At 44.1% G+C, this 24,191-nt stretch overlaps 1 protein-coding gene across 1 annotated transcript in view; it reads left to right on the top strand.

Annotated features, from left to right (window-relative positions):
* Positions 1–24,191, top strand: part of LOC138295399 (seminal plasma protein BSP-30 kDa-like) — a 122,585-nt gene that overhangs the window by 25,628 nt on the left and 72,766 nt on the right. The window contains exon 3 of the mRNA XM_069233669.1: positions 21,264–21,413. Within this exon, the coding sequence (XP_069089770.1) occupies positions 21,264–21,413 (150 nt within the window). The remainder of the gene's footprint in view (positions 1–21,263; positions 21,414–24,191) is intronic.

The following is a 24,191-nucleotide window of genomic DNA, read 5'->3' as shown; positions in this document are numbered from 1 at the left end:
CCTGCCCTGCCTCCAAGCTGTCTCCAATGACAATGGGTAAGTGTGGCTGTGTTCATCTCTGCCCCCTCGTCTAGCCAGTAGATGGCCCATTGAGGCACAATTAATCTCTCTGTTGTGTGACTGTCTGGGAGGAATTCACAAAGTGTAACTGATAGTTCCAGCCAGTCATGTGACACAAATCCAGCGACAGGAGCAGTAGGGGAAAGGGCAGAAAAATGCCAACATTCTAAAATCGGCACTTTCAAAATTGTAATTAAAAACCCGACTTTGCCATGATATAGGGCTTCTCATTATAATTCCAAAGGCACCAAGCATGACCTAGCTACATGCTTCCAATTGGAAATTAGAGCTAATTAAATGTAATAGGGAATCCCCAATGCTATCCTATGGGAGCGGAGCCTCACATTAGCGAAAAATGAACTTAGGAGTTTTTCACCACCAGGACATGTAAAACATAAAAGTACATGTCCAACCCTTAAAATATGAAGCACACTGCCCTATTGGCTACCTAAGGCTTTCCTTTGGGGTGACTTATATGTAATAAAAGGGGAGTTTAAGGCTTGTCCAGGGGGTTTAATGCCCAGTTATTATGGCAGTTACCAACTGCATTCAGACTACAGTGGCAGTCCTGGGACATGTTTTAAGGCACTGCTTAAGTGGGTGGCACAAAAAGCGCTGCCGGCCCACTGATAGCATTCAATTTACAGGCCTTGGGTGTATCCTATACAAATCTATAAACGGCATACAAGTAAATTGAATATGGCAATTTGGTATAATTCAGTATAACCATATTTTATAGATGTGAGCACAAACACTTTAACACTGGTTAGCAGTGGTAAAGTGCAGAGACTCTTAAGGCCAACAAAAATAAGTTCAGGAAAATGGGAGAGTAAAGGTAAAATGTTTGGGGAAATACCACTTTAATGCTGATCTGTCTAACAGTGGAAATGGGTGCTGCTTGGAAGTGAAATTAGATCTCAAAGTTAGTTGGTCTTCAGGGGGGGTGCGGCCAAGCAACATGGCTGACCGGACTTGCCTCTAGGCAGTTCCTCACAACCCTGGCCTAATCCGATCAAAGTCCTGCCACATCAGTGTCCATGGATCCAGAACACGCTGCCCCATGAATCTATGTGCCCCCAGGGCAACAGGAAAGAGGAATTGGCAGAGCCTAATGAATAAGCAAGCCCGCTGCCCTACGGGAGAGACAGAAGCAGACTGCTGAGCCCCCCTGCGATTGAGCTGCGACTGGGGGCCTGAGGCAAAGGCACATGGGGAGAGATTAGGCACCCTGCTCTTCCCATCAAGGAGTCGGAGGCGTGTGAGGTCTGGTGTACTGGGAGAGCAGGGGGAGTGATCTGCCTCGGTCCAAACAGCCTTTCACATGCGGAACGTGGGCCATGGCAGCCTGTGTCGGGTGTGCAGCCCATGTGCAGACACTGTGCTGCAGCCGTAGGTCGGCTGGAGAGAGGTGCCATGAAGGGATGCCGGATTGACTGGAGATATCGGTTGGCCCCGATACACGCCTGCGGGAGAGAGGTGTGGGCAGAACCTGGGGTGCGGCCTAGTGACTTACCATGGTGGCCGCAGAGGAACGCTCAGCTTGCCTGTTAGACCCCACCTGCCCCGAGGCCTACCGGCCTGGTAATCAGGAGTGAGGCTGGAGCTGTGTGACAGCTCGGGGGGCCCGAGGGCCTTGTCAGTGCTCCCTCGATCTTCCCTTCAGGGATTGTGGGCTGCCCGGTAGGTGCAGGGACCTGGCTGCAGTGATGGGGACTGGTTCCTCCTGTGTCGGATGGAACTGACAGACAAGGTGAGACTTGAACTAGCTCAGGAGTTCCCCTTGAGAGTGGCAGACACATAAGCAGAGAACATTTATGAGAGGAATTACTGAGAGTCACTTCAGCTAACCACCTGGGAATATATAGTTACACAGAAAGATTGTAATTTATTTAATGCCAGGTGGGGGGGTCATACTTCAAGCGACCATTCAAAACCCCCTCATTTACAACATATTAACTGCTGAGGCAGCGGAGGGCGTCTGCCAGCAAGATAGATTAGGGTGGTTCAACAGAGCCCCCAGTAGAGGAATACTGTGACTCCTGGTAACTGCTCTCCTTCCCCACTTTGGCCTGTGGGACCTCTATCTCTGGCCCGGAGCCTGGAAATAGTGGGCGTTGCGGGTGAACTGGTGTGTCCTGCATTTGTGTGATCTGTCACACTTGGCCTGAATGCTGGGGTGACCTCGGTCTGGGGGAACCCCGTGAGGTGCACTTATGGAGAAATCCAAACAGACTGCCCCCTCCAGGGAAATATTATGGAAAATGTACTGTCGCGACTGCACTGCCACAGTGACAGATGCAGCAGACGGGACAAAGGGAACAACTTGAGCAAAGCATGCTAGCGGAAGAGCCATTGCATGCTGAGCTGCTTAGGGCCATACAGGGCTCCAGGGTGGTGCTCAAAGACAAAATACAGACTATGGCACTAGAGGTCAACCTGCTCTGGACTGATCTGCATAAAGTATCGGACAACGTCCGGGTGAAGGAGGACGCAATAGCGGATAGTAATTTTGAAAAAGCATCTAGCACAGGTCACCTCAAACAATGGAACACTGGAGGCATGTGTTGAGGATGCTGAGGGCAGGTCCCGAAATAATAATATCAGACTTATTGGGTTTCCAGAGCATGCTGAGGGCACCGCCACAGAAGCATTCATGGAGAGGTGGATAAAAGATGTACTTAAACCAACAGGGCTAACACCTATGTTTTGGATCGAGAGGGCGCACCGTGCTGTGGTAGCCCAACCCTGACAAGGGGTGCCCGCGCATCATAATTGCACAGATCCTCAATCACAGGGACTGGGATAGTATTCTCGAGGCAGCCTGAGAATTGAACAATGCCTAATTTGAAAATCACAAAATCTCTGTTTTCCACGATCATACTAATAAGGACTGGGATTCCTAGAGATAAAAGCCAAATTGTGTACAATGGCAGTACATTACATGCTGCTATATCCTGCACATCTGAAGGTCATCTCGTGGATAAATCCCACCTTTTCGATACCCCGGAAGAGGTGTGGCGTTGGCTTGAAATATGGGACAAAGCACCTCAGCACAGAGCTAATAGAGGTAGGGGGAGAAGGGGAGGTACATCTGGAGCCTGCAGATATGCCTGGAGAACACCAGAGCAGTTAGAGGAGGATATGCAGCAACGTGCAGGGGCAGCAACCTCTCCCAGAGTGGAGATACAGGAAAATGGCACTATGGCTGTGGCAAATAGGGCCCGACACAAAAGATGATGAACAATTTGAGAGTCCGGGGTGGGGGGTGCCTCTGAAGAGGCTACACCCTGAGTTACTATGTAAGAGACATATATAGTATATTGAATGTGCACTTTTCCATATGCTGCCTTGCATGCTGCATGCCTGAGGGGGAATCCATTCAGAAGGGATACTAAGTGAGGAGGTCGGGCAGGAAGGGCATGAGCATTTCTTAACAAATTTATTGTGTAACATTGTTGATATAATACCTCAAAAGGAAGTACCTATTCTTGACATGCTTATTGATGCAGCAAAATAACCCTAGTAGGATGGGGCGGAAGCTGCCTCCACAACTGTGGTTGGGGTTGGGTTTAGGCTGTGTGTCCCAACTGCTAAAACTAGCATGGATCTACAGTATGGTTTGTTGATTTTGTTGTACTCTCCATCCGGGGTGGGGTGTGTGACTGGGGATGAGTTATTCAGAGTTACCTCCTCCTGAGGGGTGTTGTCTAGTTATTGCAGTGCATTCACTTTGAACACAACTTGACTGTCAGTGTTGGAGCAGATGTGTTGGGGTAATGGGTCAGAGGTGTCTGATGAGATGGCCTCATGGAAAAAAACAGATACACAACAGCTGAATGTGTGAATATCATGACATGTAATGTACGAGGCCTGAGACAATATACTAAAAGATATAGATTCCACTCATATTTAAAGCACCAAGGGATACAGATAGCCTGCCTCATCTAATGGAGGTAGAGGCAAGTAAACTGGGTAAAGAATAGAGAGGACAATTGTACACAGTTACCTACTCCATGTATGCTAGAGAGATAGCCATCTGGATAGCTCCTGGAGTCCAACTTAAATATACATACAGTGAGGCAGATGTAGGAGGACATTACCTTTATTTCCACAGTATGCTGGATGGGAGGGAATTCACAATCTTAAACATGTATGCTCCCAACACAGACGTCAGGTATTTTTTGGGTTGGATAAAAAGTCTAGTGGACGATAGTGTGGGATACCCGATAATATGGACGGGTGACTTTAATTGTATCTTGGAAGGCGATAGGGACAGTCACCCCCCAAGGGACGGACTAAACCCTTGATGACGAGGTCTGTGGAAAAGTAATTTTTGATGGACGAAGGTCTCCACATTTTGTTTTATATAAATATCAGCCTTATTATCTAAAAAGAACAGCTGTATGAAAGGAATACGTGGATATAGTTAAAATAATGAATAACAACATGTTTTCTTCTTTCAAAACACAAGTTTGGGTGATTTCATTCTTATCTAAATGTGGAACTTAGACTCAGACACGGAGGATGTGACCTTCTATTGTCTATAAATGATTAATGAAACAACTGCCTGATTTTGGAACCACAGGCTTGTCTATTTGCAAATGTTTTTATCTGCTTCGCGTGATGTCCTTTAGACAAAACAATGATTTATTGCCGGTTGAGCCTGAAATTCCGAGAACAAACTTAGTTCTGCAAAAACAACCTGCGGTTATGACCCACTGACATCTGGTCTTATCACGAGATGGCCTGTTGCAACTGAATCGTTATGCTGACATATACTGTTTGCACTAATCTCTTCTGAGGGTTGGGGGTCATTCCAACCTTGTTTACACTAACATATATAAAGGCTTGTTAATCAACCAAAAGGCAGACCACTCCCTAACCCGCTTGGTGAAGGAGCTCTCCCTTAACTCGAGTTATTGAATAAATCTTGATTACTCCTCACGTCTCGGATCCCTATTACTTTCTATTCTATATTTCATTTATTTATAAAGCAAATTCAGAAGTAAAATAATTTATTTACCACAGGTCACTTGCCGTGGTCATGCATAAACTGGAATTCTATGATGGCTGGCAGACCCTAAACCCAGAGGGCAAGGAATGCACCTGCCATTCCATCACTCATAACACCTATAGCCGACTAGGCTGGATGTTGGTCAATGGGATAGACCCTGGGAGACTGGAGGGGGTGAAACACCTTGGGAGCGACCTGTTGGACCACGCCCCAGGGATGATAAACATTAGATGGGGGGACAGTCCGTGCCGCGAGCGTCGATGGTGCATGCCCCCAGATCTCCTGACAGATGTGGCGTACCAGGGGGAGCTGGCGACCTCTCTATTGGACTACTTAGAGTTGAACTGGGGCACTGCCTTCACCAAGGCATTGGAGTGGGAGGCCCTCATGGTAGCATAAAGGGAGCTTGCATGGGTAAGGTATGCAGTGTAAGGAAACAATTAAAGGCCGACCTGATAGACTAGGAGAAGCATCAGACAGAGGTACAGGGCTCTGATGTAGCTAACCCAGAGACTCGAGCATTGGAACTCAGGGTCCAAAGAGAGATAATACATATTTGGGACACCTTAGATAAATCCACCCTGCAAACATATCGTGAGCATCTCCACAGGGAAGGAGACATATCCGGTTAGATGCTAGCCTGGATATTGTGGCGAGAGCAGCAAATTCCACTTGTACTTCATATTCGCACAAACGAGGGCACCTTGGTTACTGCTGGGGGAGCCATACTCGAAGCTTTCTCCAGCGAGAGAGATAGAAAATTACTTAACTATTTATATCTGTGCTTGCACCGGAGCTTGCCCGGGAAAAGGAAATTACAAGAGAGGAACTAGGAGAGGCTATTCAATCACTCAACAGATCTTAGGCGCTCGTGGAGGCAGTGTTCCCTGTAGAATTCTACCAGACTTATTCCACACCCCTAAAGAAGAAATTATTGGAGGACTTCCGAGAAGCGGGTAAAATTGGCATGTTACCACCTTCTATGAGAGAGGGCACAGTGTGTCTGATGCCGAAACCGGGAAGAGAGCCAGCAGATCCCTCAGCATACAGACCCATAACTAAGCTTAACTCAGAAGTGAAAATTCTATGTAAAAGTCTTGTGACATGCCTAGTGGGAGTCATCCAGGGGTTGGTACACGAGGATCAATGCAGACTCATGCCCAAACACAGCACCATGTTGAAATTGCACAGACTCACACGTGATACACAAAACTATGGGAAGTGCTCAGGAACTTCCTCTAGTATCACTAGATATAGAGAGAGCCTGTGATACAGTCGAAAGGCAATATCTGATGGCGGTGCTGTGATGTATGGAATTCGAAGCAGTATTTCATAGCTTCGTTCAGCTCTTGTACACAGGACCCAGGGTCCATATACGAATCAGGGGTGATCTTCCCGAATCATGGGCAGTAGAGAGAGGAACTAGGCAGGGTTGCCCTCTATCACCTCTGCTTTTTGCTCTGGCAGTTGAGCCCCTAGTGATATTGTTGCCCAGGAACCTCAAACAGTTTGGAATACGTGTGGGACAAGCATTACACGTAGTCTCACTATATGCGGCCAATGCATTAATATATCTTCACTCACTGGTGCACTCGGTTCCAGTATTTCTGAGCTTGCTTACAGCCTTTGGTAAGGTGTTGGTATGCGGGTAAATGTTGGTATATGCGGATAAATTGCTCCTGTAACCACTTGGGATCTTGACTGGAGTACCGGACGCCCACCTCCCAGTGTTGGGACTCTGGTGGGAGACAGAGGGATTCCTACATCTAGGTATACAAATCACCCCCACAGAGGAGACATTCTGTCGCCTAAATGTAGACAGGCTCGCGGCAAAAATTGGTGACGTTGGTGGCCTTTCGGTCCGAGCTCCCCCTGTTGGTGATGTGTCGGGCAGCAGTGGAGAAGATGGTCTTCCTCACGAGGTGCCTTTATCTAGTACAGAATGTGCTATTCCCGCTCCAACGAGAATTCTTCCGTAAATTGGATAGCCTACTCATATCATTTGTGTGGGCAGGGAAATGCAGCAGAGTAGAACTCCCGGTCCTTAAGTGTGACCTCGAAGACAGGGCTAGCACTTCCAGACGTACGCCATTATTATTATGAAGCCACATTCCAACATGCAGCAAAGTGGCTGGCGACCTCAGTCAACTGGGCAAACAAATTATACAAGGGCATGATAGGGGAGGACACCCTACTATAGATACTAATGAAAGGGGGGGCACTCCGACCACCCAGTCCCACTTCTGGTTTAACAAACAGCGGCAATCTGGGACGAGGTAGTCACTAAAGTACTGCGTAGAGCACCCTTTGACAGAGAACTCAAACTGTGGGATCCAGCACCATTCCGTGCAATAATAAAGACATGCGGAAGGCTGCACACTGGTTAGAGAACTATGGGGCATATTTAAGTAAAGTGACTTTGCACCGAGTGCAGCACCACTTTCCTAGCGCCCCTTAGCACCCCCCTAACGCCACCATGTCTGCACTGTATCTAAGAATTGGAACACTAACGCGCAGGATAGGGGACAAAGTGCCATTTTTATTGACGCTATTGATGTACTCTGCAGGATTAGCGCAAAAATATTGCCACTACTTCTGCAGAGTACATGGGGGTCCATTATTAATAGTGGAAGCCCCTTTTAATGCCTGCTCTGAACAGGCGTTAAAAGTGCCATAAAAAATGACGCAAGGAAATCTGCCCCTCTAACTGGGGAACGCCCCCGTTGCATACATTATGCTTGGTTCAGGCATAATGTAGCGGGAAGGGTGACAAAGTGGCGCAATGCATGCATTGCGCCACTTTGTAAATATGGCGCTGGGATTTTGGCCTTGTTGGGCCACATTAACATAAAAACAATTATGCTAATGTGGTGCAGAGTGGCACTAGGAGATGATAAATATGCTCCTATATGCTGTCACCAACAACATCTGCAATCTACAGTATCCGGGCAAGTGATATGGGTGGGGAGTTAGGATGCCTGTGTATTGGGAAGCTGTCTGGGTTGCTTTATCATGGCATGCTATGTAAATCCTACTTTTTGCTCCTCGTAAGTCTCACAATCTATTGCACCTATTTGTTGAAGTTGATGAAAGCCAATACTCAGAACATTGTACCTCTGGTGAAATATAATGTGTTATTGCACCGCACTGCTATGTTATTTGTTTAACTGTTTTATACAAATAACAATTAAATACAATTTTAAAAAATAATGTTAGTTTGGTCTTCATGAAAATTTTACCATCTTTACCCAAGTTATATAAAAAGTGAAAAGCTGGAACAGGATTTCAGGATCCCAAATGTTACATGCACTGTTAATCTTAACACCAATATCAGTTTTAGTTTTGTTTCCAAGATACTGAGGGCCAGATGTATCATCAAGGCCATTTGCGATTCGGAAATAGCGGTTTTTAAGAAATCGCTATTTCCGACTTGCAAAGTGCCATGTATCACATTTGCGAATCGGTAATAGCTATTTCTTAAAAATCGCAAATGCTATTACCGAATCGCAAATTGCAATACCGGCCCCATTCGCAGCAATGGGCCTGTTTGCCCATAGCTGCAAATTTTTAGCATTCCAAAATTGCGATTTCTGAACCAGAAATCACAATTTTGGAAATGCAAAACCCCAGGGTGCTGGGGGCATGAGGCCCCCTCTGCTGCACCCCAAAACATTTTTTGGGGACGTGTAAGGTGCACACATGCCAAAAGAGCATGTGTGCTTTACATGTACAATTTAAAAATGCATTTTAAATGCATTTTAAAATTTTGCACATGGTTACCACCAAGTTCAACTTGGTGGTAATTAGCGATTCCTGAATGCCAAAATCGCATTTAGGAATTTCTTCATACATGTGCTAAGGAATCGCAAATAAAGAATCCTTATTTGCGATTTCTAATTTAGAGAGTCTATTTTAGCGATTCCTTAAAATTGCATTCAGAATGTATTTCATATATTCTGAAATGGCATTTTGCATTCGCAAACGAGCATTCGCACCGAATGCAAATGCAAAATGCTTTCATACTTCTGGCCCCAAATGCAATGGGGTCCACATTAAAGAGGAGCAACAGAGATAAAAGACATGGGGCACCTTCCTGCACAAAAACAGTCCCCTGAGGCTTTTTCCTTTTTCTATGTAAAATGAGGAAAAAAAACGTTATTTCTCCTTGTTATGTCTATCCAGGGGAGGCATATGTTTTTGGCGCATTCCCAGGTTTACCAGTTGTGGTAAATTTGGGAATCCGTCAAAACCCATGTGCGCTGTGTGGAAAAACCCATGGGACTCCCATGGGATGCCTCCCTAGTGCAGAGTACAGCAATGCAGCGATATGCACTGTGTTGCTTTACTCCAGATTTGTGGAATCGCTCAGGGCCACGCAAAGTTTGTGTTGCGCATGAACTACGTTTCATGGTGCAAATGTGGTGCAAACCGGGTCATAAATATAGCCGTACATCCATTGGGTACAGATTCCAACTTCTGTAGACTCCATGGTTCTCTCTCTGTGGGTCATAGAAAATCAAGAATACCTGAAGATTTACTACGACTAGAATAAAGTTCTCATCAATGACCTATAGATCTGCTGCTGTCTTGAGAGACTGTCTCTCACTTATGGGAATTAATTCTCACCACCATTACAATGTGGTTCAAGGGATAGGGAGGTTAATCCCACCTACTCCACTAACAGATAGTCCCACTTCCTGTTTGGCCCCTGCACTTAATTCTCAACCCCGGCACCTATGAGAATCCACTACATAGTGACAGTGTTTGTCTTGTTTTGAAATGACCACAACACTATATTTAATAAATCAAAATACATTAAAAATTACTAAAACCTCCTGCCCACGCCATTCTTATACCTTTGAGTGGTCTGGAATAGTCACACTGATTACAGTGGCTGCCTAGGAAGGGCCCTGGCACTTATATTTTTTACAAATTAAGCACTGAGAGGCTCTCTGTGGCTCACTGTGAAGAGAGGAAACAGAAGACAGTGGGTATAGAATAATGGAAGATAAGTTATATATTCAGTTAATTATGAGAACAAAATTGTGATGTGGCTTACCCAGAATCTCCGTAACTAGCCCCAGAAACTTGCCCGAAAACCAAAGGTGAGTTGCACAACTATCCACCAAAGGTAGAACTGTAGTAACCAATTCAACAACGTGAAATCAGGAGCCAAGTCCAAAAATAGGTTTGTAGTTGCCAAAGCCTATTCACAGAGGAAGTCTGGAATTGGTGCAAACGTACAGCATAGTCAAATACCTACATCAGCCAAAGACAAAAACGAGGGCCAGTGCAAAGTAAGAGGGAAACTTAAGAAACCAAAAAAACAGAAATAACAACAAAGGGGAGGGAAAGACAAAAACGGTGTGAAAGAGCATGTCAAGTGGAAGTCCTGAAATAATTGAAGTTGCCAGTCAAGGTCTTCAGCATTTACTAACGTTATAGGGCTCTCCTCTCTCTGATCCGGAAGTCAACTAGGATGCATGTTCCAGGCCCGACCCCAGCAGATAATCTCCTTCATGACTGTATTCTTGACTGCCCTGTTTTCCACCCACTCCATGAGGTACATTTCCTATCTCTCTTATGAGGTGTTTTGTACTTAAACCTGGTATTCATTTCTACTGATGTTATACTTGAACTTGTTATATCTTGGAAGGATGCACTACCGTAATGGTGGCCATTAACTATTCTATAGTAAAACTGTCTAATGTTTCCCCACTACGTAAACGTCACTCTACCAAAGGTGGCTTTCTTTTTACAGTGCATTTTTTGACATTGTCTACCCTCCAAGACAGCCTCAGTTAGGTGCCCTGAGTACATATCACAAATTTGGTTTGAATTACATATACAATTGTAGATACAAAGAGCTGTACCTTCAGGTGTTCATCCTCATACAAATGGGCAAAATGAGTGTGTGCATCAGACCTTAGAGGAGTACTTGCAATGGTTTTCTACTGATGCCTCAATTAAGAGGAAGACTCTATTACCAGTGCCGGAATTTGCATACAATATTGGCATCCACCCACCTTCTCAGTTTTCTCTGTAATTTACATTTTAGGAATATCACCCTTGTGTTTATTCAAAGAATAACCCTTAGGAACCTTTCCTCTATGCTGAGGTTCTGCCTGCCTCATTTAGAGGTGGGTGGAACCGTCAGTATATCAGCTTCAGGAACTATGTGCCGCTGACATACTCCTCTGACGGCCTGCTGGAGTAAGGGCTGTCACAGTTTTTGCCATTTGTCTGCCTTCCCTATTTATAGCGGGCTAACAAATTGCAAGTTTTTATTTTAACTTATCACCATCCAAAATGTAAGTGAAGGTAAAAGGATTTCAATGATCCCCACAGGTGGCATTGCGAGGGGGTCATTGTTTTTTTCATTTTCAAAAGAAAATCCTGCATTAAAATTTATTTATGAAAATATATAAAGAAGTTGAAGGAGTGCTGGATGCTTCTGTAATGTTGATGGAACCGTACAGCACACTTTCAATGCATTGACGAGAATCGCCATAACGGCAGTTTCTGCCAATGCAAGAGATGTCCGCTGGGACAGCAGGCAACTCTAAGGGCCAGATGTAGCAAAGGTTTTTACGCATTCTGTGTCCATGGGAAAAAGTGTTCGTACATATGGCCCCAAATTTCTAAACTGCGGTGACGGAGGAAATTAGTAAACACTCTAAATTAGGCAGTTAGAAGCTTTTATCAAGACGTCCCCTCGACAGTAAGATCAATAGCCTTTAGTTAAATTCAGATGTGTTCTAAATTAAAAAAGAGTTTGGGGACAATTACATTCAGATTCATTAATGGTTATAGTGACGTTAGGGCTAGATTAAGATGATGCTTTGCTTACTTTAAAGAACAACATATCTAGTAACTGGATGAGAGTAAACATCAATGTTAGGTTAATGAAGATTGTTTAATTTAATGCAGTTTAATTTGATTTATCATAAATCATTTATGGGTTATACTTGCAGTGGAATTTGTTCTCCTCAGAACATAAAGCACACACATGAGTTTGTGGGATAAGCTTTCCAACTTTTTTCTTTGAAACAATGAAGAGCACGTACCATCATTTTATCCTTACACTTGAAATAATCTAGTATGGTATCATCTTCATATACTTTACATCTTCATGCTCCCCTCCTTTGCATCTATGATCTGCTAACTCTGGAGGAATTGACTGAAATATTAAACTGCTTTCATCAGGTTCCCCTTGTGAGAAAAGGCCTCTTTCGACATGGTTACCCCCCTCCACGTTCTGCCCGGTATATGATGTAGCCTCAAAGTTGTTAGTGCCCAGAGCCCATGCTAGCCAGGTTCCCTGAGCCAGATCTTTTCCCCCAAAACTGTTGTGATGCATTGGCACAATTGGCAACACCTTCAACTGTCACTATGAGTCCCCAGTAAATGGTACTTAGGTACCCCGGACATAGGGTACTAAGGGTAGGCCCCTGAGGGCAGCAGCACTGATTGTGCCACCCTCTAGGGCCATGCAATCAGGTGCACCCAGCACTGCCATTGCAGACTGAGTGTCCTGTTGCAAACCCAAAAGACAAACTTGACATGGCACACAGCCTGTGTGCCCTGTCCACCATACATTGCATGCCCTATAGGTCAGTGACCCCTCTGGCAGCCCTTCCAGCCCTAAGGCAGGATGCACTATATGGTGTGTGTGGGCATAGGTGCATGAGCAATATGCCCCCACTGTGTCCTTGCCATACCTGGGACACAGTGAGTGAAGAGAGCAGCCATTTTAAGTGCATGTGCTGGACACTGGTCAATACGAGTTTCACAGAGACATGATGGCCACTCTGAACCCTGGGTTCTTTGGTATCAAACAAATCAAACAGCTCAGAATGGTAAATCCAACCTAGTAGTAGTATTGGATGTATTGCAAAATGTACCTAAGGGTCACCTTAGAGGTGTCCCCTGCAAAAGCTAACTACCCCGGCATTGTTGCTGGGCGGTCACAACTAGCCTGCCGCAACCGGACAAGAGTCTGAATCCCTGGGGTGAGAGATCCTGCTCTCTGGGATTCATAACAAAGCCCTTCCTGGGTGGAGGTGCTAACACCCCCTACCTCAGGAATGTGCACTGCCCTGCTAGCAAGCTTCAAATGGCTTACCCTCCTAAAACATAACCCCCAGGCCACCCCCATAACAAACCCCCACTTTTGGCGGGAAACCAGACTAAGGGCAAGGGGATTTGTTAGTCCTGGCTTGCACCACCCCTAATGTGTTGCATGTGTGGTGACCTCTCCATTACATTTTCCTCCATCTTGCATGGAAGGAAAATAGCCAATCAGGTGTAGGGAAGTGGTCACCTAGTGGGTGTAGCCACTCTAAGGTAGATGACCCATTGGTAACTACTAGGCTCCCCCCTAAAACGCTTACCCAATGTGGGGTTGTGTATTACTGTGGTGACCGCCGACCGCCGTGGTTTGCACGGCCATTGGTTGCCTGCCATGGTAGAACCGCTATTGTGATTTGTGAGTCGTAATAGGTTCAGTGGTTGGTTGACGGACTGGCGGTGCTGGTGGCGGGACCACCTCTTTCCTGCCCTCTGGAGTCCTGGGTGTTGTTTTTTTGGCAGCGTTTTGTCAGTCCTGCCTGTGTAACTTGTTATACGACAGTCTATATGACTGCTATCATGGCAGTCTTTTGGCGGCCGCCACCATGGCGGTCTGGCTGTCAGACCGCCAAAATTGTAATGAGGCCCTAACTTTATTAAAACGTTAAAAAGTTATAACTTAAAAAGTACTTTCCCAATTTTGATGATCTTGGTCTTAAATATTTTATAAAAATCTGAAGTATGTTTTGTAAATTGGTCTTGAGTGATTCTTCTGAGTGTGTGCCTTGATTAATTGATACAGTGAGCACAACAAATGCTTTGCACTTCTCCAAGATCAGCCGAACTGCTCAACCAAGCTACCATACAAATTAGAGCATTAGGTAGTCTATTTTTTCTTCTTTAAACCATCGTGTGGTTGTTTGGACCCCTTGCACAGTGTGCCTAGATTTGCACCCTACATAGAGGACCAGCCTCCTACACCCCGATTAATGAACTCTCCCTGCAGTCTTTCAGTTGTTGGCTCTATGCTTACTGCAAGCTTCATTGGATATCTGTAACTAATCAGGTTTAATGGCTTCACTTCAGGTTATGTCAAAAATGCAATGGTTATCACTTTGCTAAAAAAGCCAACAGAAGACCTTTCTAGCATGATGAACTAGCAACCTATCTCTCTTTTACCATATCCGGTAAAAATATTAGAAAGCTTTCTCTGTTTCTTGAGTTAAACAGTGTTCTAGACAAAGCTCAACCTGGGTGGAAGCCATGTGCCTCGTGTCTCATGGGGCCGAAACTCATCTTATCTCTGTTCTAGATGACCTTGCAAGGCTAGCAGGCAAAGGCCATTTTGCAGTCTTGGTGCTGCTAGGTTTATCACCAGTGCCCTTTCAGTTCATTATGAGCAGCTTTTTGTGAAGTCAGCAGAAGTTGGAAGCCAAGAACTAGCTTTGTAGTGGATTAATTCGTACTTTGGTTCTAGCTACCAGACTGTTCATCTCACCTCCCCCCCTTACTGCTGGGCTTAGGCTTCTACAGCAGGGAGTTTCCCAAGAACCTTCATTAAGCCCTGCTCTTTTTTAATGGTTATGTTAATTTACTAGCTCCTTTGGTTCTCTCTACTGGTTCAAATTGATGAGGTTTGTGGCCGACACACATATTTTCTTTTCTTTAGATAATTCTGAACCTAAACCATTGATGACACTCCGGGGATGTATGCTGGCAATGGCCACTTGGTTGACAGACGACTCACTAAAATGTAATTCTGACAACACTGAGGTCTTGCTTTTATTAGGTATTGTTAGAAATTCAGTTTCTGGTTGGCAGATGTATGCACACTTTCTAAGCAGGAACCACAATCCTAGTCAGGGTAAGTCAGATACACACCCTAAATTAACCTCTGCTCACCGTCTGGTAGCTTGGTGCAGAGCAGTCTGGCTTAACTTAAGAGGCAAAGTGTAAAGTATTTGTGCAACACGTCAGACAGTGAAATATAGGGCTTAATTTTATAAATAAGACAAGACCAAAATGACAAAAATCCAATAGGTTGATCCAGAGTTATGAATTTTTAAAGATTACATTGTAAAATTGCACTTAGAAGTCGAAAGTGCCAGCAGCAGCAATGTGGACTGGGTCAAAGACCCAAATTCAAGCCAACCACAATGGAGCGTGGGTCGCATACAGTCCCAGATTAATCTGAAGGTTTACCTTTTCTGGTTTTGTGCCAAGAGCCCTATTCATGCGGAAGGAGTTCAGCGAGAGCAAGGCGAACATTGCAGGCGTGGTCCATGGGCAGGAAGAGTCAGTCAGGCATCGAGGACAGGTGGGCTGGAGGCTCGCAGTCGTGAGCGGCGATATTTGCTGTGCGAACAGACAAAGTTATGCCCGCTCGTGCTGATCCTTTGTGCAAGTGGCGCAGTTCTGGAGCGAACTGGCCCGTTCGAGTTTGTGAACAGCCCAAAACCTTGATTTCAAGAACTGTAGATCCATCCAAAGGCCCAGGGACCTGAGAGGCACCTCTTAGGGGCCAGGAACTCATAGAAGATGGGTGCAAGAGCTGTGGGGAGCCTGGTATGTCCCTGAGATTCAGATCAGGAGGCTAGCAGACTAGCCCTTTGAGTCAGTCTGGGGTTCTAGGTTCAGGATGAAGTTGCAGGTCCAGTTCTTCCTCCCCAGGCAAGAGGGCAGCAGGCAGTAGGTCAGCACAGCAAGGCAGCAGATCTTTCAGAGTGGCAGTCCAACAGAGTGACAGTCATTTCAGCAGCACAGCAGCCCTTCTTCCTAGCAGAGTATCCACAGGTCCAGAATTGTAGTGGGTTGGTCTGAGGTCCAGTACTTCTACCAGTTGTGCCTTTGAAGTGGGGGGACTTCAAAGAAAAGTCTTTGAAGTACATAGAGGTCCTCCCTTCCTGCCTTGCCTCCAGACTCACTAGAGGGGAGTATGCAGCCCTTTGTGTGGGGGAAGGACTCTGCTCATTCAGGTGTAAGTGTCATCCCCTCTCTTCCATCCGGCTGTGGATTGCCCATCAGTCACACCTAAGCTCCCTTTGCATGTGGCTGGCTAGAGGGAGTGCACACGGCCAACTGTCACATTGTGTTGGAGACAGGCAGCAGGCACAGAATAGCTAAACTAAGAAAATGCCAACTTTCCAAAAGTGGCATTTTCAGATTTGCAATTTAAAATCCGACTTTACTATCAGGTGTAATTTTTAATTCTGAGTACAGAGACATTAAACATGGGGGTTCAGTCTCTTCACAATTGGAAAGTACACTTATAAAATGTAATAAGGTGATCCCGATATTTTCCTGTGGGAGAGATAGGCCTTGCAGTATAGAAAAACAAATCTGTTTCTCACTACCAGGGCATGTAGAGCTTAAAAGTACATGTCTGCCTTTCAGATGTATTGTACTCTGTCCTGTAGATCATATAGGGCCTACCTTAGGGGTGACATATATGTATAAAAATGGAAAGTGTAGGCCTCGCAAGAGGTTTATCTTGCCAGATCTAAATGGTAGTGCAAAACTGCACTCACAGGCTCTGCAATGGGAGGCCTGAGACATGGTTAAGGGGCCCACTAGTAGCATTTAATTTGCAGGTCCTGAGTAAATGTAGTGCACCTTACTAGGGACTTAAAAGCAAATTAAATAGGCCAATTGGGCATGAGCCAATGTTACCATGTTTAGGGGCGAGAGTACAGAACCTTGTACTGATTAGCAGTTGTAAAGTGCACAGAGCCCTAAAGCCAGCAAAAATGAGGCCAGAAAATGGAAGGAGGCAGGAAAAGAGTTGGGGGGAAGACCACCGTAAGGCTGTCAGGTCTAACAGGTATGATCCTGCACATGGTCTTCCTCAAGGATTCCAGACAGCATTCATAAGAGCCGGCCCATCTTCCATGGCAACAGCCCAAAACCTTGGTTTTCACTTTGATTTTAACTTTTCGCTGAATAGGTAGGTCAATCACTTTTCCACCATCCTTTTTTTCTTTATGTGGCTAATAGGGTAAACCCTTCCTTTTTCATGTACCCACTCACCCACTGTTGGTGCAAGCAATGATTTTGACCCTCTTAGGCCCCTATTCCTAAAGGTAAACTTATACTTTTGGTATAAGTTTACTCTTTTTTTGCTATTCACAAATTATAGGTGTGTTTTTATGCAGGAGCGTAGCTTCAGGAGCAGTGTTTGGGGTGTTACAGACCCTTAATAAATGTGTTTTCTGATAAATAGTTGGGTTCAGGTGCTTTCAGTCGGGTATTGTGAGATGTCAGTCGGATTTCACCAGGAATTTTTACACACACAGACAGAAACACAGTAACCTCTTCTCTGTTTCGAAAGTCCTGAAAATACTGGCTGTTTTACAAAATAGTGTGTTTTCTCTCTTGGAGCCTGATTTCTGAAAAGTTAGCACCACCTTTGCGTCATTTTTCGGATGCAAAAGCGGTGCAAATTTACAAAATATAATTGTTTTGTGTAAGTTTGTGCCGTTTTATGTAAAAAAAATGACGCAAAGGCGGCGCAAACGTTTCATAAATCAGGCCTTAGTACTCCCACATTACTCTCCCTTTCCACTGCCCCTTAGGCCCCCACCCATGCACCCTGCTTGTCGTATAATGTATTTAAACATTAAGGGGGTTATTCTAACTTTGGAGGAGTGTTAATCCGTCCCAAAAGTGACGGTAAAGTGACGGATATACCACCAGCCGTATTACGAGTTCCATAGGATATAATGGACTCGTAATACGGCTGGTGGTAAATCCGTCACTTTTCCGTCACTTTTGGGACAGATTAACACCTCCTCCAAAGTTAGAATAACCCCCTAAGCCCCTCATTAAAACCTCGGCGGTCTTCTGAGAAGACCGCCGAGGCTGCGGGTGCCAGAATACCGCCAGAATGCCAGAATATGTCTGGCTCTCTATTTTGACTTTTCCGCTGGGCCAGCGGACGGTAACAGTGTTACCGTACACTGGCCCAGCGGAAAAGTCACATTAACATTGCAGCTGGCTCGTAATAGAGCCGGCTGCAATGCTGATGTGCAGCGGGTGCAGTAGCACCCGTCGCACATTTCACTGCCCGAAACTCGGGCAGTGAAATGCGCAATGGGGCTATGTCTGGGGGCCCCTGCACTGTCCATGCCGAGTGCATGGGTAGTGCAGGGGCCCCCAGGGGTCCCCCGAGTCTCCTTACCACCAGCCTTTCCATGACACCGCCATGGACAGGCTGGTGGTAAGGGGAATCGAAATCCCCAGGGCAGCTGCCCTGGTGGATTACGACCGCCGGACCACCATGGCGGTATACCGCGAGGACGGGCAGTATTACCGTGGCGGAAGCACCACGGTCGAAATGAGGCAGGAAGTACCGCCAGCCTGTTGGTGGTACTACCGCCACAATAGCCATGGCGGTCACCGACCGCCAGGGTTATAATGAGGGCCTATATGACAGCCTGAAGCTCCCATCCCACATTCTTACTGATTAAGCTATGCCCCTGGTTTTATGTGTAGTATTTTTAAGACTGCAGAGACCATCCTATCTTTTAATGAGCAAAGTTCTCCACAGTCCTAAAGATACTACACGTAAACTACACTCATAGTTTGTAAATACCAAAAAAATAGTAAACTTGCATCGAAAGTGTAAGTTTACTTTTGTGAGTTAGGCCTTTAGATTATTGTAATATGATGTTTATTGGGTCACCTATGGGGTTCCTGAAATGCTGCTACTGAATTCAGTATGTCACTGTTTGACTTGCACCACCACTGTGTCATGTCTCGTCCACACCGTTGGCATAGAACACACTTCATTAAATGCCTGTTTCAAAGCGAGTGATTTTTAAGTCACTCTGGTTGGTCATCCTTCTCTCCATGCTCGAGGTCCTTGCGGTGTTCAAAGGAAGTTTTAATGTTATCACCTGACTCACAAGCTGAGGTCCTCCCATACTCTCATGGCTTTTTACACACCAATTCTTATCTGTTGTTTACTAGCAGTGTACTGTAGCATGAGGACATTGTTATGTAGTGTCTGTGGGGGAGTTTGATTTGCCAACAGTTTGAAAATGCTCCCCATGGTGGAGGCCATGATGTGAAGGAAAAAGAGTAATAAAAAAACCCAGGGGGTGCTCCTCTTGGCTTTTTTGTCAATCACCCACCAGGGTATGAGTCATTTATTTATCATGCCCCTCCGCACCTAATTTAGGGCCAAGATTACCCCACAACTGTTTTTTATCTTTTGGGCATCTGCCCCACTCTATAAATATAATTTTCATTAAATTACATTACAATAAGGAGTTATGAGCAGCAACTTGTGGTATTAGCAAACTAGAAATCAGAGTGATGCAAGTCTAAGTAATATCAACAACATAGTTCTGAGTAATTGTGGGATTTATCAAAATGAAACCTCTGAGGGATTCCGGGTATTATTAAGAACTGAAATGTAACTGACTCAGTGTAATATCAAGATAACATTTTGTAATTAATCTTAATATTCAAGGTATATTGCTATTAGAACATGCCTGTGTGATATCTGAGAAATATCATGAGCACATTCTAGGTTTGGATGTCAGAAAGAGCACTAATTGAAGTGTTGTAATAGAAGTAGCAATGAAGCAAAACTTTATAACTGTGAGTGACCAGGTGTATTATATGGGGCAGAGCTCTCAGTGTGTATTACTGATAGAAATATCTTTCATTGACTTTGAGTATTATCAAATGTGGGATTTGCAGTGAGCCAGTAAAATATGAAGGTTACTACACTGAAAGTGTATCAGTTTTACAAGGAGCTTTAAGTGAGTCAGTCAAAGTTTTACAGATCTCTGAGTCACTTTGTTTACTAGCAAACACAGATTTCTTAGTGACTACTGGTATTATCAGATACCGAGACATGAACTAAACTGGGTACTCCAGAAGGGTTATGAGTGACCTCTGGTATGTTCATAATAAAACAATTGTTGTGTCTGGTAGAAGACAAACAATCAACTATCATAAGTTCACAGTGAACAACCTTGCAAAGTGGCCACTTTATCCTAGCTTCAACTGTACAAAAAGTTAAAATGCAAAACTTTTCTTAACATCTTCCTATGGTATACTAATGTTCAGTAGCACTCTTTTTTTCCACAAACTTTACTGAATTTTTCATGCGCATACAATAACACATGAACAACGGGGTTTGTATAATGCAATAGGATTAACATAGTGCCAGTTTTTCTGATCTACTGCTTAGATGGTGAGTATCCATGATAAGCAACAGTTCTTGCTACTTACAATAAGAATAACTGTGAATTCCCTCACCCCTCCTTCCAGTAGTATCCAGGACGTGTCAGCTAGTGAATGAGTATTGTTAGTAGAGGAGAGGGGTTTGAGTGTTTGATGTTCAGTAGCACTCTAAGGCCATGACTTTCAAGTAGGTCGGAAAAGGTATTTTGATCTCTGTGCAAACTCCAGTTCGCAAAATTTGTGCTACTGCATATTGATTTCCAGAATATTGCCCTACAAGAATATTTTTCACAAAATACTGGGTGGCAAAAAATCAAAAGCTAAGTGCATGTGGAGAACTAAAGATTTACTATTCCTAACTCCGCCTTCACTTACCTTCAAGGTGTACATCTCAAAGGCATGTACATGTGGAGTTAGGTATAGAACATCTATACTTATTTACCTGTCTATATTTCAGTTTTGATACTTTGTTCTCGATATTCTGTTCCAATAAAATTGTGATTATGATATTCAAGGTGCACACCTTTCACACAGGGATCATACTTCAACTTCCAGCTTCTAATGGTGGCCTAAATGTTTGCCGAAATCTATTTTGGACATGCTGTGATGAAACTCTCAACAGATCACTGTGAGGAACACCTCCTTCCTATCATGTGGCAATTCTGGGTGCCCAAAGACTATGTGGGCATGGTTTGTGCCCATAATTTAAAGTTACACTATGCCATGACTAAGTAATACATCACACTCTGGTATCTAACATGAAGTCACATCTTCAGTACCCTGGCTGACAGTGTGTATTATGAGTTACCATAAAGAGGTTGTTTCAGCTCTAAGTTAGGAAACTAGGGAGGTTGCAAGGAATCAGCTTGCTATGCTCTCTTCTTTACATCCTGACTTATCTGATTTTTCGATCTGCCTGTTTCAGATGCAGCTATCAATCCAGATTGTGTGTTTCCGTTCATCTACAAAGGAGTAACCTACCAAAGCTGTACCACAAAAGACTATTCTACCCAGTGGTGCGCCACCACTAGCAACTACGACCTTAATCGTCGCTGGATTCAATGCTATAACAGAGGTACGCATAATGCATTTTCACCCACTATATAGCTTTCTCTGGACTGAAGAATATCCACTGTCTGTTCATGATAGGATACAAGGAGCGTCCAGGTATCATTATTCTGCACTCCTCCCCCTTAACCATGGCTCTATACACCTGTTCTATTTCAAGTTGTTTAACCAGGTTAAGGGTGCACATACATAGTGGATCAGGGCCCCTGACAAATGCCCCTGGCTGTTTCCCTCCACCCTTCATTGTGCCCATGGCCAAACTTCTCATCCCCAAGAACTATTCAGACAGCTCAGCGATCTTACCCACAGAAGGTTTGGCAAGTGACTCGACATTTGTTTATCCTGCTGAAATGGTGGTTGCTTCTGGCGTGATCTGGATTGTCCATACTAAGATTTATGCTGGGCCTGAGAGGAAAGCAGGTGTCAATAGGCCTGTGAAATTGCCACAGACTGATGGCAGGATCTAGGTTTCAACAGCAGTGGAGAATGTGGTTGGACACTTATTCTTCTACAGTTAATATGATAAACATGTTAGTCTTCAACTCCTGGAAGGTAGACACATGGATGGGAATGGGTATGGGTCTCTACTTTTCTTGCATCGTGTTAACATGCTGATTTTCTGCTAGGTTGCTTTAGAATTTTTGTGCGCCTTAGCAACTAAGAGGGCATCATTTTCCTTTTGTCTACTCTTACTAGATGGTGTTTGCCATTGAGTCTGCATATTGTTCATATGGTCTTGGATGTCAAGCAGTCTTATACATAGACATTGCAAAGCTCCAACACCTCCATAACCTCAATTGAATAGTATATTTTACCTTCTCATTGAAACCAAGCAAACAATAAATTCTGAAATTCTCATGCACTATGTTCACCCACTTGCTAGGCAACAATAAGTCAGAACGTCAAGCCACCTACTAACTGAAGACACAAACTGTATTTATTACACTACAGTAAAAGAGTGAGTTTCTCTTGAAACTAATACTCCATCTTTTGTGAAACGCATATGATTGTAAGCCTACACTGCTCTATACCGTGAAATGCTTTTGTAGAAACAGTCCCTTTAGACCAGCAGTAGTACAGGTGCCTAGTGCATCTCTCAAGGTGGTTGTACTGGGGTCTAACACAAAATAAACATTTTAAGAACAAACAAACCTGCACTCAGTACTCCAAACAAAAAAACAAAGAACATCAAAAATGTATAAGTTCACAGTTGGTCTCACAAGATCAGGTGTCCCATTGTATAGCCAATGTAGATTTTTGCTAATAAGTCTGATTGGTGAGTATATGCATTTGTCTAGTATTGCTTGGGCCCACACTAACCCACCAGATATTGTATACAACAATTTCAAAGTAAATAACAAAAAATATTATTGTAAAGTAACCAATGACTTAACAGGTTATTTATAAAGAAGCAATTATAGAGACGGGCATTGATAGGCACACTCGAAATTCACTTTTGTGACCTGATTTATTATACTTTCTTTAGTTTCTTGTTTCCTATTTACGCCCTTGTACTTCATCAGAATGCAGAAAGTGCACACCTAACACCTGTTTTGGCCCATGTTGATGTGCAAGCCTGGAGCTTCTTCAAGGTTTTTAAGGCGGGGTTTCTTAACACCCAGTTATCCATCAAAAGTTGTGAAAAAAGGATGGATTATTTAGCTACATGATCAGGCAAAAAACTGCAAAGAAGTGGTAAGGATATATAGGTCAGTGCAAGGAAGCTACAACTGTGGGTTTTGGTTGCACACCGCGGTCAGACCAATTACCACACTGCATGACCTCCCTGGTGTGGTTGCAGGTTTGGATAAGAAGGCTGCCCCACCTCACCTTCCATGTCCTGCTAGATCTACATAAGTGGTATCCTCACCTCACTACTAATGTTTTTGCCTGACTGTGAGACTATAGTAAACCCTGGCGGAGTACAGTCTGGTACGTGAACACTGCTTGCCACTCCTGTCCCATCATGCTAGACTTAAACATGTTGTTTCCTTGCATTGACCTACGTATAATTACTGTTCTTTCACATTTTCTTTCCTGGTCATGTGGCTTAAGAGTCAACCTGTTGTTCTCTTGTTAGGTCCTTTTTTTCCTACATGTCAATAATTCTGCAGCAGTCGGACCAAATAGTCAGAGTTTGGGAAACATACATTTTGAAAGTATAATAAAATGCTGGCAATAAGAGCATGCTTTTTTTCTAAAACAGAGAGAGCAGCAAAGCATTTGCTGTCCTAAAACCAATCATATCTTACTTTTCTGAAATCTTGAGAGTGAAATAATACATTATTTTCCCCTTCACAGTGTGTGGGTAAACAGGAGAGAAATGCACGGAGGAACTCGGAAACCTATGCATTTCAGAAAACTAAATAGAATTCTGGATTCAACAAGGGCTATTTTGTTTTAACTGAACTAGGGTTTTCAAAACAAATTTTTTAAGGAGTTCCAAAATAATATATATAAATTGCTAAATCAGTGTTTGCAACAAGAGGGCATCTGACATTTATGGTACTACAGGAGGACCTGTGGAAGCAATATACAGCAACATCCCCCTAATGTTTATGAGTCAGAGGTGTAGAGCAGTGACCTTAACATTTTCACTTCTGAGGATGCGCACTTAATCATTACTGGAACCCTCGGGCCCCCAATATCTCCCGTGAGTTATTACTGAAAGCCAGACACTCCAGCCTAAGTATTTTCGATGGTTTGAGCCGCAAAAAATACACAGAAAATAATGAAACATGCATTCATCAAACAAATACACAAATGATGAAATATTTTATTTAGT

The sequence above is a fragment of the Pleurodeles waltl genome, chromosome 5, assembly GCF_031143425.1.
Source record: "Pleurodeles waltl isolate 20211129_DDA chromosome 5, aPleWal1.hap1.20221129, whole genome shotgun sequence".
Classification (NCBI taxonomy): Eukaryota; Metazoa; Chordata; class Amphibia; order Caudata; family Salamandridae; genus Pleurodeles; species Pleurodeles waltl.
The sequence above is the reverse complement of the archived record's forward strand: the minus strand, read 5'-3'. Positions and strand labels throughout refer to the sequence as shown.